The sequence below is a fragment of the Varanus komodoensis genome, unplaced genomic scaffold, assembly GCF_004798865.1.
Source record: "Varanus komodoensis strain SLA01 unplaced genomic scaffold, ASM479886v1 scaffold16, whole genome shotgun sequence".
NCBI classification, from domain to species: Eukaryota; Metazoa; Chordata; class Lepidosauria; order Squamata; family Varanidae; genus Varanus; species Varanus komodoensis.
Genome location: NW_025335468.1, coordinates 17,851,634 through 17,866,538, shown reverse-complemented (window position 1 = coordinate 17,866,538; position 14,905 = coordinate 17,851,634). Strand labels below are relative to the sequence as shown.

The 14,905-nt window shown below is 46.8% G+C and overlaps 1 protein-coding gene across 1 annotated transcript in view; it reads right to left on the bottom strand.

Moving 5' to 3' along the window:
• Nucleotides 1-7,614: 7,614 nt before the first annotated feature.
• LOC123021414 (alpha-1,3-mannosyl-glycoprotein 4-beta-N-acetylglucosaminyltransferase C-like) overlaps nt 7,615-14,905 on the bottom strand; it is a 7,858-nt gene continuing 567 nt past the window's right edge. Inside the window, exons 2-3 of the mRNA XM_044426141.1 lie at nt 11,454-11,598; nt 7,615-8,750 (exon numbers count right to left, since the gene is read on the bottom strand). Of these exons, the coding sequence (XP_044282076.1) occupies nt 7,615-8,750; nt 11,454-11,598 (1,281 nt within the window). The remainder of the gene's footprint in view (nt 8,751-11,453; nt 11,599-14,905) is intronic.

The following is a 14,905-nucleotide window of genomic DNA, read 5'->3' as shown; positions in this document are numbered from 1 at the left end:
GGTCAGGCCAAGACCTTTCCAATCCAGCAGCTTCCCCTTGGAAGCCCAGAAGCAGATTGAGTATATATAGTAGTTGAATTGACCGTCCTCTTCTTGGGTCTTTCAACAGCTTGAGATCACAATCATACACATGGTGTGAACTGATTCTGTGCATGTTTAAAAATCAGCACAATGCAGCCCTCAAAACTGATAAGTACATTAGACTACGGGAAAAGAGCAGATACAAGAACAGCTATACGGTGGGTTTGCACACCTTGCCAAGCAACCCAGCATGGCTTCCACAGTTTGCAGGGGATTGTTACCAGAATCAACCTGACAGATGATCAGGTGGTTTCTACATTATTGTGGTTTCCATCCTCCGGTCGCTGGCATGTATTCCATAAGTCAGCACACCTGTAATTGCATCCCATGGGACGGAGGCGCGCTCTTGGAGCATGGAAGGGAGCAGACCCATGTCCAGTGGTGTAGTCCACGTCACAGCCTTACAATCAAGTAGTAGCCATGCCAGTTTGTCGTAGAGGGGCATGATTCTGGAGACCATGCCGGAGTTCTTGTTGTGCATCACAATCTCCTTGAGCATGCAGTTTATCCTCGCACTGGACTGGGGTGCACAAGTTGTTCCAGTGTTTCAGTCTCTCTGAAAACCATGGGAAAAGATCCCCATGGTGTGTGAACTTACCAGCCCTCCTGAGCCATTATTTTGCACTTGATCCAGTTGGGGGACCTCAATTGTCCTGTAAGCAAACAGAGTAGACCCTAATAGCTTGACATTTGCCCACCTTCAGCAGGGGAAAGTAGAAAGTAGAAAGATGTCTTGGATTTCAGCTCCCAGCATGCTGGTAGAGGCTTCTAGAATTTGAAGGCCAAAACTTCTGGAGAAGAGCCATCTTCCCACTTCTTCCCTAGAGAGCACAGGAATTAAAGCTGACAGGTGAAACAACATAAGGTAAATACGCCCTATTTGCACATTGGCATGCAAGGCCACTGGATGAGCTGGACTAGCTAAAACAGGCTCAGATGATAAATGTTTCCACTTCAAATATTTCAGAGAGACAAAGTCAACATGTCATGGGAGGACAAGAGCCCATTCTTTTTGCAGCATCATCCCCATGTACTTTCAACTCTTCCAGGAAGCATTAAAAATTCTACCAAATATTTCAGATGAGTAACTGAATAAATGTAGTTGTGAATATATCAATAATGAGATGTGAACCCCTTCAAGGTGAGAGAACCTTGGAAGGTTGTGCCATATTGCTTAGAGCAGTTCCATCCCCAAGTGAACCCATGGCAAGGGCCCAAAATTCCTAGGTCATTAAAAAGTAATGTATGTGTGACATTTTCAATAAAGCCTTTGTTCTGATATTTGACTGGGAGAACTCAATGATATCCAGAGTTTCCTCTCCCCCGCTCTGTGACATCTGCCAGTCAGAACCAGATGTTCCTTCTCATCTTTTTCTTCCTCGTTCAGTTCAATCTTTGGTTCTGCATACCTAACAGCAAGGAAACCATATTTCTACCTTTATGGCCCACTGGAAGTTAGTGTGATTCCTAGCAAGATGTAATTCTATATTTACAATAAACTGCATTGCAATTTGCTTTTGGGGGGGGGGGGGAGAGAGAGAGAGAGAGAGAGAGAGAGAGAGAGAGAGAGAGAGAGAGATCAGCTCTATTAATTTACATGCATGCAGAAGCTGTTCCAAGGTGGTGGAGAGCATTCCAGCATCCATACCTTTGAAAGCGAAATCGTGGTGACTGCAGGGTGAATGCTGTATGCTAATAACTACTGCAGATTGTTGTATTGTTCTCATAATGCATTGCACTGGATTTGCACTGGACACAAACAGGCATGCATGAGCTTCAATTCAGCCTCATCAAATGCAGTGGGGGGGGGGTCCAGTGTGGTCATATGCATAATCAACCAGAAGTGAATCATGCAAATTCAGTGCAATTTACTTCCTCATATGAAGCTTTGGTCAAGACATACATTTGCTGGATTGTTGTTAGCTAATTTAAAAGGCATGGGTTTGGATCCAGGCACTGTGATACTTAAGGGGAGATCCACTGACCTGGACCAGCCTCAGTTCATTCCCTGGTCCAGTTCTGGCACACAGACGTCTGGCTACACGCATCAAAGAAGACTGAGGGCATGAATGCAGAGCTGGCATCAGCTGGTGCTGTCACAGTATTTGGCCTTGGTCTGGATCTCTGCACCATTGCAAAGAGGCCAGTTGCCCCCTTACAGTGGCACCTGTATCAATCCCGCAGCTACCGCGCTTCCTAGGCTTATACCATCAGACAAACATGTGTGAGCTGGTCAACAGGAAGCCTGGTGAATTCGAAACAAGGGCTTGGAGAAAGCTGAGGAAGGAAGACAACGTCTCTGTGGGGAAGCTGGAAAGTAAATATCTGCATGCATTAGAGTCAGGCACCAATTCCAGCTCCATTCGCATTACTTTCCCTTTTCTTCCATTTCAATCAGCACTAGAAATTTCTTTTGAAGGGAAATGCTGTTATAAACTCGCTGAACGCACAGTTTCCAGAGCCTCTGGCGCTGAGCAAGAGACACTTGCTTTTCATCTTGCCCTCTGTTCTTGTATTAAAGGATACATTTTCAAAGCAACAGGGGCACATCACCAGCACAAACAAATCTTCCTCACAAAGAAGAGGATGAAGGCGTGCAACACAGAGTTAGTCGCTTTGAAAGTTTTCCCTAAGGACAGGGAGAGCAAATAGCTCTCTGTGACTTGATCTCGCAATAAAGCAGAAAGTGCTTCTTGCGTCAGCTGTTCCGGGGCAGGTCTGAACCGAGCTACAGCCCAGTCCACAGCTCTGTGTGAGTGCACCGGGTGTGGGGTTGTGCAGCCCTCCTTTGGCCAACAGCACGGAGGTGGCCCTTGCTAGCAGGCCACCTGAAGAAGCAGGGGGACTTTGCCAACGACACCCTTGCCACCTTCTTACATAGCTCACTCACAAAGATGGCTGTGGGCCTATCGAGGCTGGCCCTAACATTTCTCCACCTGAGGCAAAGAACAAGATGGTGACCACTCAGTCCATGCAAAAGTATTTAACATTATATTCACCTCCCACCATGTTTCCTTTTGCAGGGCACTCAGGGTGGTTGCCATAATTTTCCTCAGCTTCTCAGGCAACAACAACCCTGTGAAGTAGGTTGGGCTGAGAGTCTGTGGTTGGCCCAACGTCACCCAGTTGGCTCCGTGCCAGAGTGGGGACTAGAACCCAGGTCGCCTGAGTCCTAGGCCCACACTCTTAACCACTACGCCCTGCTGGCTGTCTGATGGGGACAGGCAGCTGCATCTTCCTTTAACACTAGCGATGGGATGGTCTCCAGCACCCTGGCAGGTGGCAGGCTTAGGGTGCAGGGCAAATTGTGTAGCACATGCCTAACGTCTGGCTTCCACCCTCACGCGTCTGCCACCTGGGGCAACCTCTGACCCAAGGTCACCCAGCGACTAACGATAGTTCTAGCCCCGTGGCCTGTCAGGGTCACAAAAAATGAGCTAAACCAACTAAGGATGCAGAACGTTTCTGCTTAGTCTACATTTGTGAGTGAGCCAACCACTACCCAGTCACTACCACGTGGATCAATCCAAGGATCAGGGTCATGCCTCCTTGGATTGCCCACAGCGCAGCTTCAGCTCAAAACTTGTATCTGTAGATGCATACATGAGAAAAAGTTGCATTCAAAAATACAGGTTTTAAGAAAATGTGTACAAAAATGTGAACTAGGAAAAGCTTAATACAGAATGTGTTAATGTAGGACAGAATGTAGGACTCTGAGGATATGAAATGGGCTTCCACAGGAGGCGGTTGAGGCCCCATTCGTGAGGGTGTTCCAGGATAGGCTGGACATGCACATGGTGGGCATGTCGTGAGCGGAGCCGGCTGCAGCGGGGGTCAGACTAGATGCCTGGACGCCCCTTCTGACTCACTATGTTTCTATGTTTCTATGTATACATAAGGAAATGCTTTGCAGAAAAATAAAATATAACTTTTGTGCGGTTTATAAAAACAAAATGTACAGACTGATAATAAGACAGAACATACTTGTGCCAGAATATATATATATGAATGAATGTCTGGAAATGATGCCAGCAAACTTCTTTCATTGCATATTTAGATCTTTAAAAGGAGATTTGGACACTGCTAAGCTAACTAGGAAAGAGGATATGGACTTTTTTTCATGGGCTGACTGTGAACTTGTCAAAGTAACTGGGCAGTCATGCAACTGGGGGGCTGATCGGTCTGCTTTGGCATGGAAATATCTCTTTAAAGCATACATGACTATTGTGCAGTCTGGGAACTGGCTCATAATGGAACTGGATGATCCAAACATCTCCCATCCTCTTCTCATAGCCAGGAGCAAAGCTGAGGTTCTGCTGACCACTTTGCGGTGAGAGCCAAGACTTCTCCGAACACCCTCTCCCTGCCTCAGACCAGCTTACAAGGAACAACATGGGCAGAAGAGGCCTCAAAACTGGGAAATTGCAATCCTAGTTCACTTTAGAAGGAAGGGCCAAGGAAGAACCTGCACTGTCCACGAGATCTTGCTACACTGTGGTTTTTAAAGCTACCAGTTGGTGGATTCAAACAGCCACTTAGAGAGAGTTGGTGGGCTTCGTGAAAGCTCAACTCTCCTTCCCTGTATTGATGAGAATCCATCTATTTCTTTTTGATTTGGATCCAAATTAAGGGAGAATCAGCTGCCACGGTGGAAGTGGACTGGCCAGTCCCTCCTTTGCACAGCAGTCCCTCCAGCCCCCTTACAGTGCTGCAAAGAGTTGGAAGCCCTGCTGAATGTGGGAAGCTGCGGTGTGAGGAATCGAGGGATTTCAAAATCAGGCACATGGACCTTGCGTGACTAGATCCTTTCTTCTCATGGAAAGAAAAGACTGCATTCAACCGTCCGGGGGTCCAAATATACCTTAAAGCTTAAGGAATATGCAGGGGGTTGGATCCAGAGGTAATCATGTGTAGAGGATGCACATTGAAATCAATGGAACAACTAAGTCATGACTTACAGAAGTGTTCTTATTTCAGTGGGTTTACTTTAAGTCTGTCTGATGCTAAATCCAACCCTCTTGAGCTTAAGGAATACTTTGTCCGGTCAAGCAGCCTGGGCATCTTTCCCTCTACTGCTAATAGTAGAAAAAGCCAGCCTGGGAAAGTGAAATTATGAGGCTCTGCTGCCCTCTAGTGAAGCGAGGTAGATGGGAAAAGGACAAGCAACGCTGACAGAAATGTTCCAAGCCAAGCCAGGCATCCCTGGACCACCCGGCATTCGGGGAGAGGGGGCGTCCCACCTCCTGCAGTGCTTTCAGTTTTCTGCATCTGAAAAGCAGGAACATATGCAGGAAATCGTGACCTGGGCCATGTCACCAGGCATTTTTAAAATATTTGCATCTATGTATGTATTAGGAATGGAACCTCTAGCCTTGAGGATCTAGAGCTGGGTGCAAACAGGTCATCTTCCTCACAGAAGCAGCTGCCTGGCTGCACTTGGAATCGAAATGCAAGAACAGGAGAGACCTCCAGCGGGGCAGAGGCAGGAGGAGGCAACTCTGTGGTGGATGAAATGCCAAAGCCTCGTGGGCACACACCAGTCGGGTCACCTCAACTCACTCACTCTCTCTCTCTCTCTCTCTCTCTCTCTCTCTCTCTCTCTCTCTCTCACACACACACACACACACACACACACACTCTTTGGTTAGCCTTTTTTTTTCCTTTAGATTTTCCCTCTCAGTTTGTCCCACTGGGAAGAAAACCGTGTTGGGAACAGGATGCAAAGCCTTTCCTGGTACAGTGCAGGCCTCCCTTCCTGCCTTCTCTGGCATCAGAGCACTGCTGCATTTCAGTGCTGCCAGTGCCTTTAGGGACCCTCAGATGGTGCTCCAGGTGCGCCAAGACAAGCCAGGGGTTGGCTTTTGCTCCTGAGGAATGTGGACTCCCAGTACTTGATCCTAGCATCCCTGGAGATCACGTGGTTTTCTCAGCATGCGGCAATTTTGTGTCTCCCAAAGAAAAAGGATTTATAAAGCAAATCCTGAATATATATTATGAAATGAAATTGATGATGGGGATTTGTTGCCAAAAGGTTCTTGAAAAAGCAAGAAATAAGTGGATGAGAACAGAGCAGACTAGACACCCTCCTACTGTCTGGGATTCTTTTGTAAGAACTAGTCCAGGGGTCAAACTTTTTAAACGGGGCCAGTTCACTGTTCCTCAGACTGTTGGGGAACTGGACTATAGCTTGAAAAACATATGAACGAATTCCTATGCACACTGCACATTTTTATTTGTAGTGCAAACCCCCCCAAGAAATAACAATACAATATTTAAAATGAAGAATAATTTTAATCAACATAAACTTATTAGTATTTCAATGGGAAGTATGTGCCTGCTTTTGGCTAATGAGATGGTCAATGTCTGGTTCCATATTCACACCTCTCTTCAATATTCTCACTCCTCTCTTCTGTATTCAGAGCCAACGCATGCATGCACTAGGGGGAAGAGCTGTCGTGTGCTCAATTCATGCTGGCAGACCAGCCCAGCAGCAGCAGCTAGCTAGGGCTAGCAGAGAGAGCCGGCACATGCGCAGTTGAAGGAAGCTGTCACAATTTGGCGTGTGCACCGGCTCTCTGCTAGTCTCTGAAACTATTTCAGAGTACACCTACACTGGCTCAGAGCTTTCGGACTTGTTCGGAGATCATTTTCTCCGAATGAGTTCGAAAGCTCTGAGGCAGGCTGGGTAAATTACCTTGGTGGGCCATATCTGGCCCACGGGGTGCAGTTTGAGGACCCCTGAACTAGTCTAAGGTTTCTTGCCTTCCAGTTCTGGCACCCAGTTTTGGGAATCCTTTCCACAAATCACCCCATTTATAGGGGCTCCTGACTCTAGGACTGGGTTCACACAATCAGGAGCTGGCAATGTGGCTTGAAAGGGTGAACTCTGGGGTGATTCGGTAACCATGGAAATAAGCCACCCTGCTTGGGTTTGCAACCTAAACATTTACAATGTAAACTGCTACACACCACAAACCACTGTGGCTTGTTTAAGCTATATTACCTGCTGCCATGAACAGGCATTCAAACTGGCCCATTGTGTAGATTTTCAATTTACTGGGGGGGCTGCCATGAAAAGGGGGGGGGCGGGGAGTTCTGTTCTGTCAGCACAGCCAGTCTAGTGGGTGCAACCCATTCTCCGTAATGCATGTTCCAACCTCCATTGTAACTGTATTATGAATGCAGAAATCAAATTTGATAATTCCATGCATTTAAAAAGATTGACTTCAAGGAAACTGTTTTTTGAAGTCCTGTAATCATATAGTTCAGCTTCTCATTTTTGGAAAATTGATGTGAATGTTATACTTCTTGATTAAGGGATTTTATGAAAAAACTTTGTATGCAAAAAGCATTCATAGACATAAGTGTGGACATACTAATTTATTGCACAGATGTTTGTCTTTTTGCTTTCCAGCCCAGTTTTTTTAATTAAAGGGAAACCAAGTTGCCTTTCTATTACTGAAAATGATATATGGAAGTCATAGCTAGCAAGAATCACTGTAGCTTTCCACAGCATTAAACTGGTAAATGGAGTTAATCTTTCTTCACCCAAATACTAATTCTCCTTATTCTCAGCCATTGCTTTTGTGGAGCTGTGGCATGTATTCGAAGGCAATCAATATCATCTTTGTTATCAGTGTCCTCCATTTCAAAAAGCCCACCCTTAAAATCACCAAGTCGCTTGAAAGTCAGACATGTTACATGCACTTCTGAATTGATTTTGAATCTCCCTTGTTCTACGTAACCATCATAGAGTATGTCTGTGTTATATTCAGCTGACCCTGTGAAAATCTGAATCTTTTGGGGAACAATTGGACGTGCAAAGACAATGGTGAAGAAGCTCTCTGATGTTACATTAGTGCCCCAGAAAATACCCTTTCCAGGGGGACATACATTATCCGGTACATAATTTAAAAATATAGGTATGTTTGTGAAACATGAAGCAGGAGGGAAATCTCCAAAATCTCCAAAATCTTCTTCAAACTCTGGATCTTTGAGCTGAGTTTGTATATTGTGAAATGAAGATGTTTCACCAATGTGCTGGAAGAGAGAAGGACGGAAGATAATGGCGTTTTCTTGTGCGTTAGATTTATGGAAAAACTCCAGAAGCTGATCTGCAGGCATTGCATTATAGAACATCAAGAGGAACCGAGCCAGTTTGCACAGATCAGAGTTATGGTAGAGTTTCCCTATGTAGCCCAGCCTTGAAAACGCTATTGTGGTCCAAGACCTCTTCAGGCCCTTTATGTATCTTTGTATAATGGAAACAAAATTGGAGGCACAGACAATATCATCTTCCAGCATCAGATAATACAGAGAGAGACTGGCACAGAAGTTAACTAGATAAGCATAGTCCACATTCTGTTTGGCTTGAGTCCCACCCTTTTCCTCATTGTACCAGGAATCTTTCCGCTTGCTTAGAGGGGGGTAACTGGCTAGCGAGCTTTGTATAACGAGAAGCCTTCCTCCACGGGCATGTATGCTAAACTCAGTCTCAATTTCTTTTGCAATCTGCTCATTCATCTGAGCATTATTACTGGCAAGATATATAACTAGGGTGAACAGCTGCAATTCTTCAGGGGAGCAGTGGCTGAAGATGGACTTGATTGTCTTCAGTAAGTGCTGCCCCTTTTCTTTGTAGACAGAAGAGATTCCAATGGTCAAGAATCCTAGAAAAGATCAAAATTACAGTATGTATCATTTCCTATAGGTACAAAGCACTCCACACACAGAATTTCAGAAGCCCTGCACAGTTGCTTGTTTTCTGGGTTAGTATTGGATCCCCAGCTATAATAGGGGGAAGAAAAATGGTGAGTTGGATCCTGAAAGACACAAACTGGAGCAGCATCACAAAAGTGTTTGAACACACATTGAAACATGTAATTGCACCCATGGTGTGCTAAAGAAGGCAAAGGTGGCTTGCTTTGCCGCTTCCATTGAAACGTCAAATGGCCCTCCAGCTGAGCTTTTCTGAGTGGTTCAGGAGTTACTTTCAGCTCCCTCAAAGAACCTGACACTGGTGCCTTTGGAAGCATGTTGTGACAAGTTTGCAGAGCGCTTCCAGCACAAAATTGCCCTCCTTCAGGATGACTTGGATGCTGCTATTGAGACAGTGTCTCTTGAGGTGTCCAGGCATTGTCTGGTCCTCTTTCATGGGTCAGTTGCAGGTTTTGAGGCCTGTATGTGAACAGCCTACCGCATGCTCTCTCAGCTTCTGCCATCAAGGCTTTAGCCACGGGGCACTGGCCGGGTGGGTGGGAGGAGTGGCACGTGCATTCGTGCATGATGGCGTGGACCCTGCAGCCTCGGAGAACACTGTGATGCCGCCACTCCTGCAGAGCCAGAAATCTCTATTAACTATCACCTGGTCACAAATACCCTTTTTATGAACAGGATCCTTGAAAGGATGATTTTAATCAGCTCCAGACATTCTTGGGTTAAGCTTGCTCTATTCTTGTCTGGGTTCAGGTCTGGTTTTCGGATGGAATCCGCTTTGGTTGCACTGATGGATGACTTTCTTTGGGAGAGGAACAGGGGATGTGCAACCCTTTTTATTTCTTGACCTCTCAGTGGCCTTTGATTCAGTTGACCAGAGCGTCCTCCTGGGCCATCTCTGTGAGTTGGGTTTGGAACACCATTTTGCAGTCTGGTCTAGAAAATGCCTTTTGGCAACTGAGCCTCAGCTTTCTACAGCTGAACTGTGAGCGCCACAGGACATCTCCCAGCCCCACCCAATGTCGTCGACTCTATCCGAAGCTGCTGAGATGGTTATCAGGAGATTTAGGGCAAGGTGTTGCCAGTAGGCTAGTGACACCCAGCCCTCTTCCTCTGTAATGTCTGACTCAGGAGAGACTGTGCGTGTTCTGAAGAGGTGCCTGATCCAGTTGTGGACTGGATGAGGCCCAATGAACTGGAGTTAAATCCCAGAAAGGAGGAGACCCTATGAGAGGTTCCTCACTCCAGGAACTGGGTTATTTATTTGTGCTGGATGGAGCTGCACCACCTCTGCAGAGCAGGTTGGTAGATTGGAGGTGCTCCTAGACATTTCTGTCACTGGAAGCTCGGGTGACTCCAGTGGCCCAGAATATCCATTACACACTTTGTGTGCCTACTACTCTCCTTCTGGGATGGGGTCCGCTAGGAATGTTTGAGGAGCCTGTTTGGGGGTCAGAGTCCATTGAGTTCCCTGGGCTCCGCTCCCTGGACTCCAGCCTGCTTTCTCATGGCCTTGAGCCCAGCTTCCTGTCAAGCGCTCTTCATGCAGCACTCGTCAGGAGCTGAGCCCCACGCCAACACCACACCACACACGGAGCACCCATCCTGCATGCACATGACCTGCAGCCTTTGCTGTTCACAGCTAGCTTACTGCCAGCACTTTGTGGTGCGGTATCTGCCTCATTTGGATACTGCAGGGAGCATGAAATCCAGCAGCTAGGATGACCTGGGGTGCTCAACAACACTCATGCAACAGCTGTGTTAAAAGAAGTCCTCTGCATGTAAAGCTTTACACGCCTTGGGATCAGGACGTCCAGCAGGGAAAGGCCGTTGTTCCCTGCGTACCCCAGCTGTCCTTTAAGAAATGTGGCGATACCTTGTAGATCAGTCTGCAACCAAGAGAATGTGGGCATGAAATGCACTGAAGGTGGGCCTTCCCAGTAGTGGAAAACCCACCTCCATGAAGTCAGGGCACAGAGAGAGAGAGAGAGAGAGAGAGAGAGAGAGAGAGAGAGAGAGAGAGTTATTAACGCCTGCTAAAAATGGACTTGGTCACTTGGACTTTCCCTAGCTGAAAATTAATTAATTGAAATTAATCATGTTCACCTCTATTTTACTGTCTTTGCTTGTACTGTTATTCTTATTGTAGCTGAAACTACTTTGATAGTATACGTATATCAAATGTAGTTTAAAATAGTTATACGTAAACCATACATAGCATAGATCCGAGCCCCAGCTTTCACTGCAGAAGTGCATCCCAAGGCGGGAGCCTCCCAGCTAGTGCCGCTCTTTCCATGCCAGCTGCGGCTCCAGAGTTGCCGGCGCGACTTCAGAGCTGGGGCTGGGTGGGGCAGGGCGGGGAGGGAAGGAGCGAGGATTCATCAGCATGCGGCCTGCTGGGGATGCCTGAGCTGCTCCTCCTCACACGCCGGCGGTGGAGATCCCTGCTTCCGCATTCTTCCCCCACTCAATTGGACATTTGCAATCAGGGGGTTATGAGCAGCCAGCCAGGATGGACCCCTTGGAGATTTTCATTAGGTTAAGCAGTACATATTATTAATTAGTCAATAAATCATGTATTTCAAATTAGAAATGCCCTTAGGTGGCTTATTCAACATGCATTGGGAGTTGCCATACCCATAATTTCTTATACTTACTCTTTTTAGAGGAAGGCGATCCCACGAGATATTCATACAGAATTGGTAAAGGACCCATTGTATTTCTCACAACACTGAAATTTGAATTCAGTGGTATCTTCCAGATAATTTCCTCCGGGCTGAACGTCTTCTTTCCATTTGTATCCTTAAAATTAAAACAGTATACTTTTTCTCAGCATCAGCACTGAGGTTTTCTGGCTTATGTTTGTTTGTTTGATTGTTTGTTGAATTTGCTTGGAAGCTGCCCGATAGCATCACTCTCTCTGGGCAGCCATTACAATGGCATCCAAACCCTGCATCTGAAGCCTCGCATTTGACTTAGAACACTGATCTTTACACTCTGTGAGGTGGCCATGCTCAGTTGTTGAGGAATTCTGGAGCAAAATGTTTCGGGTAAAAGCATTTTATGTGACCCTGTTATGGTATTCAACTGGCAATGATCATGTGCAGCATCAAGGCATGCTTCAGCCACCGATATCTGACTGAAAAGTTAGAGTAACTCCAGAGCATGACATTTTCACTTTCAATTCATTTATGATAACTAAGGTATGATTAGTTTGAAAATGACACAGACTAAGAGTATTATCCTATGGCCTCCCAAACTTTTTATGGGGCCATAGGATTAATCCATATCCCTCTTCTGAAATCTTAGGACCTGTAGGAATGAGACGTGCTAGGTTGTACACTAAATGCCCATTCCATTGGAACAGATGCAGTAGCAGACCAAAGTTTCCAAATAGCTCTTTACGGGGGCAGAATAAATAGAAGTTATGTAATGGTCATGTTCCTTTTTAATGATTGTGGTTATGCAGACAATAGAGATCTTAGCTGCGTTCGTGACTTTGCTGCTTAACCTTGAACAGCTAATGAGTTGCTGTTGTTTTGCATTTTGATATTTTGTATTTGCCCAGAATTTGTTCCGATCCAAAAATATACAGATTATGCAATGAGATGGATTGGTGGGCTTGCTCCATCGTGCTCATGGATTGGTGGGCTTGACACACACATTCGCCTCTTGGGCATGACTTTTCTTCCGTTTGAGCCGGCCTGTCCTCGAGGCAGCTGAGGAAGAGTTGGCTGCTGGGTGACTAGCGTCTGAAGTGCAGAGCCTTTGATGACCAGGGATGACCAGTGAACCTGACCCATCAGCTTTGGTCCAGCCCTTGGGAGCAGGAACGGGCGCTGCAGAGTGCCTCCTGCGGGGCTACCTGCACTCAGGGGGGACGGATCAAGCCCACAGTTCTATTAAAAGGCAAAAGCAGTGAGACTCTGGCCTCGCTTCCATCATCACGGGATGATCTGATCCACCTCTCGCCACCCCAGGTAAGCATTACAGATAAGATTTATTCTCTCTGTATTAATTTTACTAAAGAATGTTGGCTGCAAAGGCCACAAGCCTAGTTTTACTGACTTTGTCTCTTGCTATTTTAGTTGCTATCAATTTTAACCTGTCCTTGAAGGTATATTTACTGGAAAGCCAATGTTCCATCCTGCTCCAACAGAATGGGCACGCTTACGTGGAATAGAGCTGTCTGCTCTCAACAGCATCCACAGTTGTGCATAGATCTTCAGTGTTAATGAGCTTTCAATCAACAACATTTTATGGTAGCTTTTGGTGCCAGAAGTTTGTGTCTGTATTTTATTTTAAGTGGCTTATTTTAACATTGGCTGCATGCAAGTTGCCTTTATCCTTTCTTAAACCCTGACTTGTCCTGGTAGCATAAGGCACTTTGGGAAGAGCAATCTGACCTGTGGCATCTCCTTGCATTCCTATAGGAAGTGGAGATTAATTTCCAGCTCTGCCCATTGGAGGAATTCCATGCACCCCTCTTGGAGAACCGCTGAAGGTACTGCCAATCTAAAAGCTGAAGAGGCTATAGCAGACAATGGGGGACGGGGCTTCCAGGTGTGCTGGGCAGTGTCAAGGGGGTACTAGGCAGTCTTGGGGGGGAAGCAGCTACTTCTCCCAGTAGTAGTTCCTTGTCTTTGTCCGCCATGACAGACACCCCACGCCCTCTCACCACAGAGAAAGGGCCAGTGGGTGGGTGGGGGCAGCAATGGACAAGGCGGTGGCATCATCCAGCCCATGCAGAGCCCCCTGGGGCAATTCAGCCCTCCACCTAAAATTGGTTGCTCTGCCCTGATGTAGAGGGCCATGTGGTGAGGGCAGAAATTCCTTGCTGAAGGCTTCTGTGTACAGGGCTGCTTCTTGTTGTTTAGTCGCAAAGTCATGTCTGACCCATCGCGACACCATGGACAACATTCCTCCAGGATCTCCTGTCCTCCACCATCCCTTGGAGTCCACCCAAGGCCACACCCACCATCCCAGTGACTCCATCCAGCCACCTCATCCTCTGCCGTCCCCTTCTTCTTTTGCCATCTATTGTTCCCAGCATTAGGCTCTTCTCCAGGGAGTCCTCATCAGGTGGCCAAAGTATTTGAGTTTCATCTTCAGGATCTGGCCTTCTAAAGAGCAGTCAGGGGTCATCTCCTCTAGGACTGACCGGTTTGATCGCCTTGCAGTTCAAGGGACTCGCAGGAGTCTCCTCCAGCACCACAATTCAAAGGCCTCAATCCTTTGGCACTCAGCCTTCCTTATGATCCAGCTTTCACAGCCATACATTGCAACTGGGAAAAACATAGCCTTGACTATACGCACTTTTGTTGGCAGGGTGATGTCTCTGCTTTTTAGTATGCTGTCTAGATTTGCCATAGCTTTCCTCCCCAGGAGCAAGCGTCTTTTAATTTCTTGGGCTCCAAGATCACTGCAGATGGGGACTGCAGCCAAGAAATTAAAAGACGCTTGCTCCTGGGGAGAGGACCGGATGCCATGATCTTAATTTTGGTATTGTCTGGATATCTGAAGTTGTTGGTATTTCTCCCGGCAATCTTATTTCTGACTTGTGATAAATCTAGCCCAGCCTTTCGCATGATGTGCTCTGCATAAAAGTTAAATAGGCAGGGCTATTTAACTTATATGCAGCCTTGCCAGACTCCTTACTACTTATAGGGCTGCTACTGTCTTGGAAAGGAGGGAGGGAGCAAGGAGAGACAAGCTAACAAGGGCTCATTGTGACAAATCTGGGCTTTAGCTCAGCTGGAGATGGTGGTGTGAAAGCCTACACAGCAGCAGCGAAGTGTTCGGAGCTATTAGACAAGGAGGAGCAAGTGTGAGAGGTGCTGCCTACGTGGACGCAGAGGACTCCTAGATGGCGGGCATAGCTGACCCGCAAGGCACATAGCAGAAGAGCAGGAAAGGAAGAGCCTTTGATAGCAAACTTGGATCTCCAGGCTGTGGCACAGTTGAAAGCAGGCACAGCAGTTAGAAGCACAACAGAGGCCTTGTGCGGAAAAGCCCTGTGTTTGTGGCAGAGCCTTGTGATCCAGACTCTACCCAAGGCATTCTTCCTTGGCTGCTCTTCTTCCACACAGCCTCTAGGGGGGGCTATGGC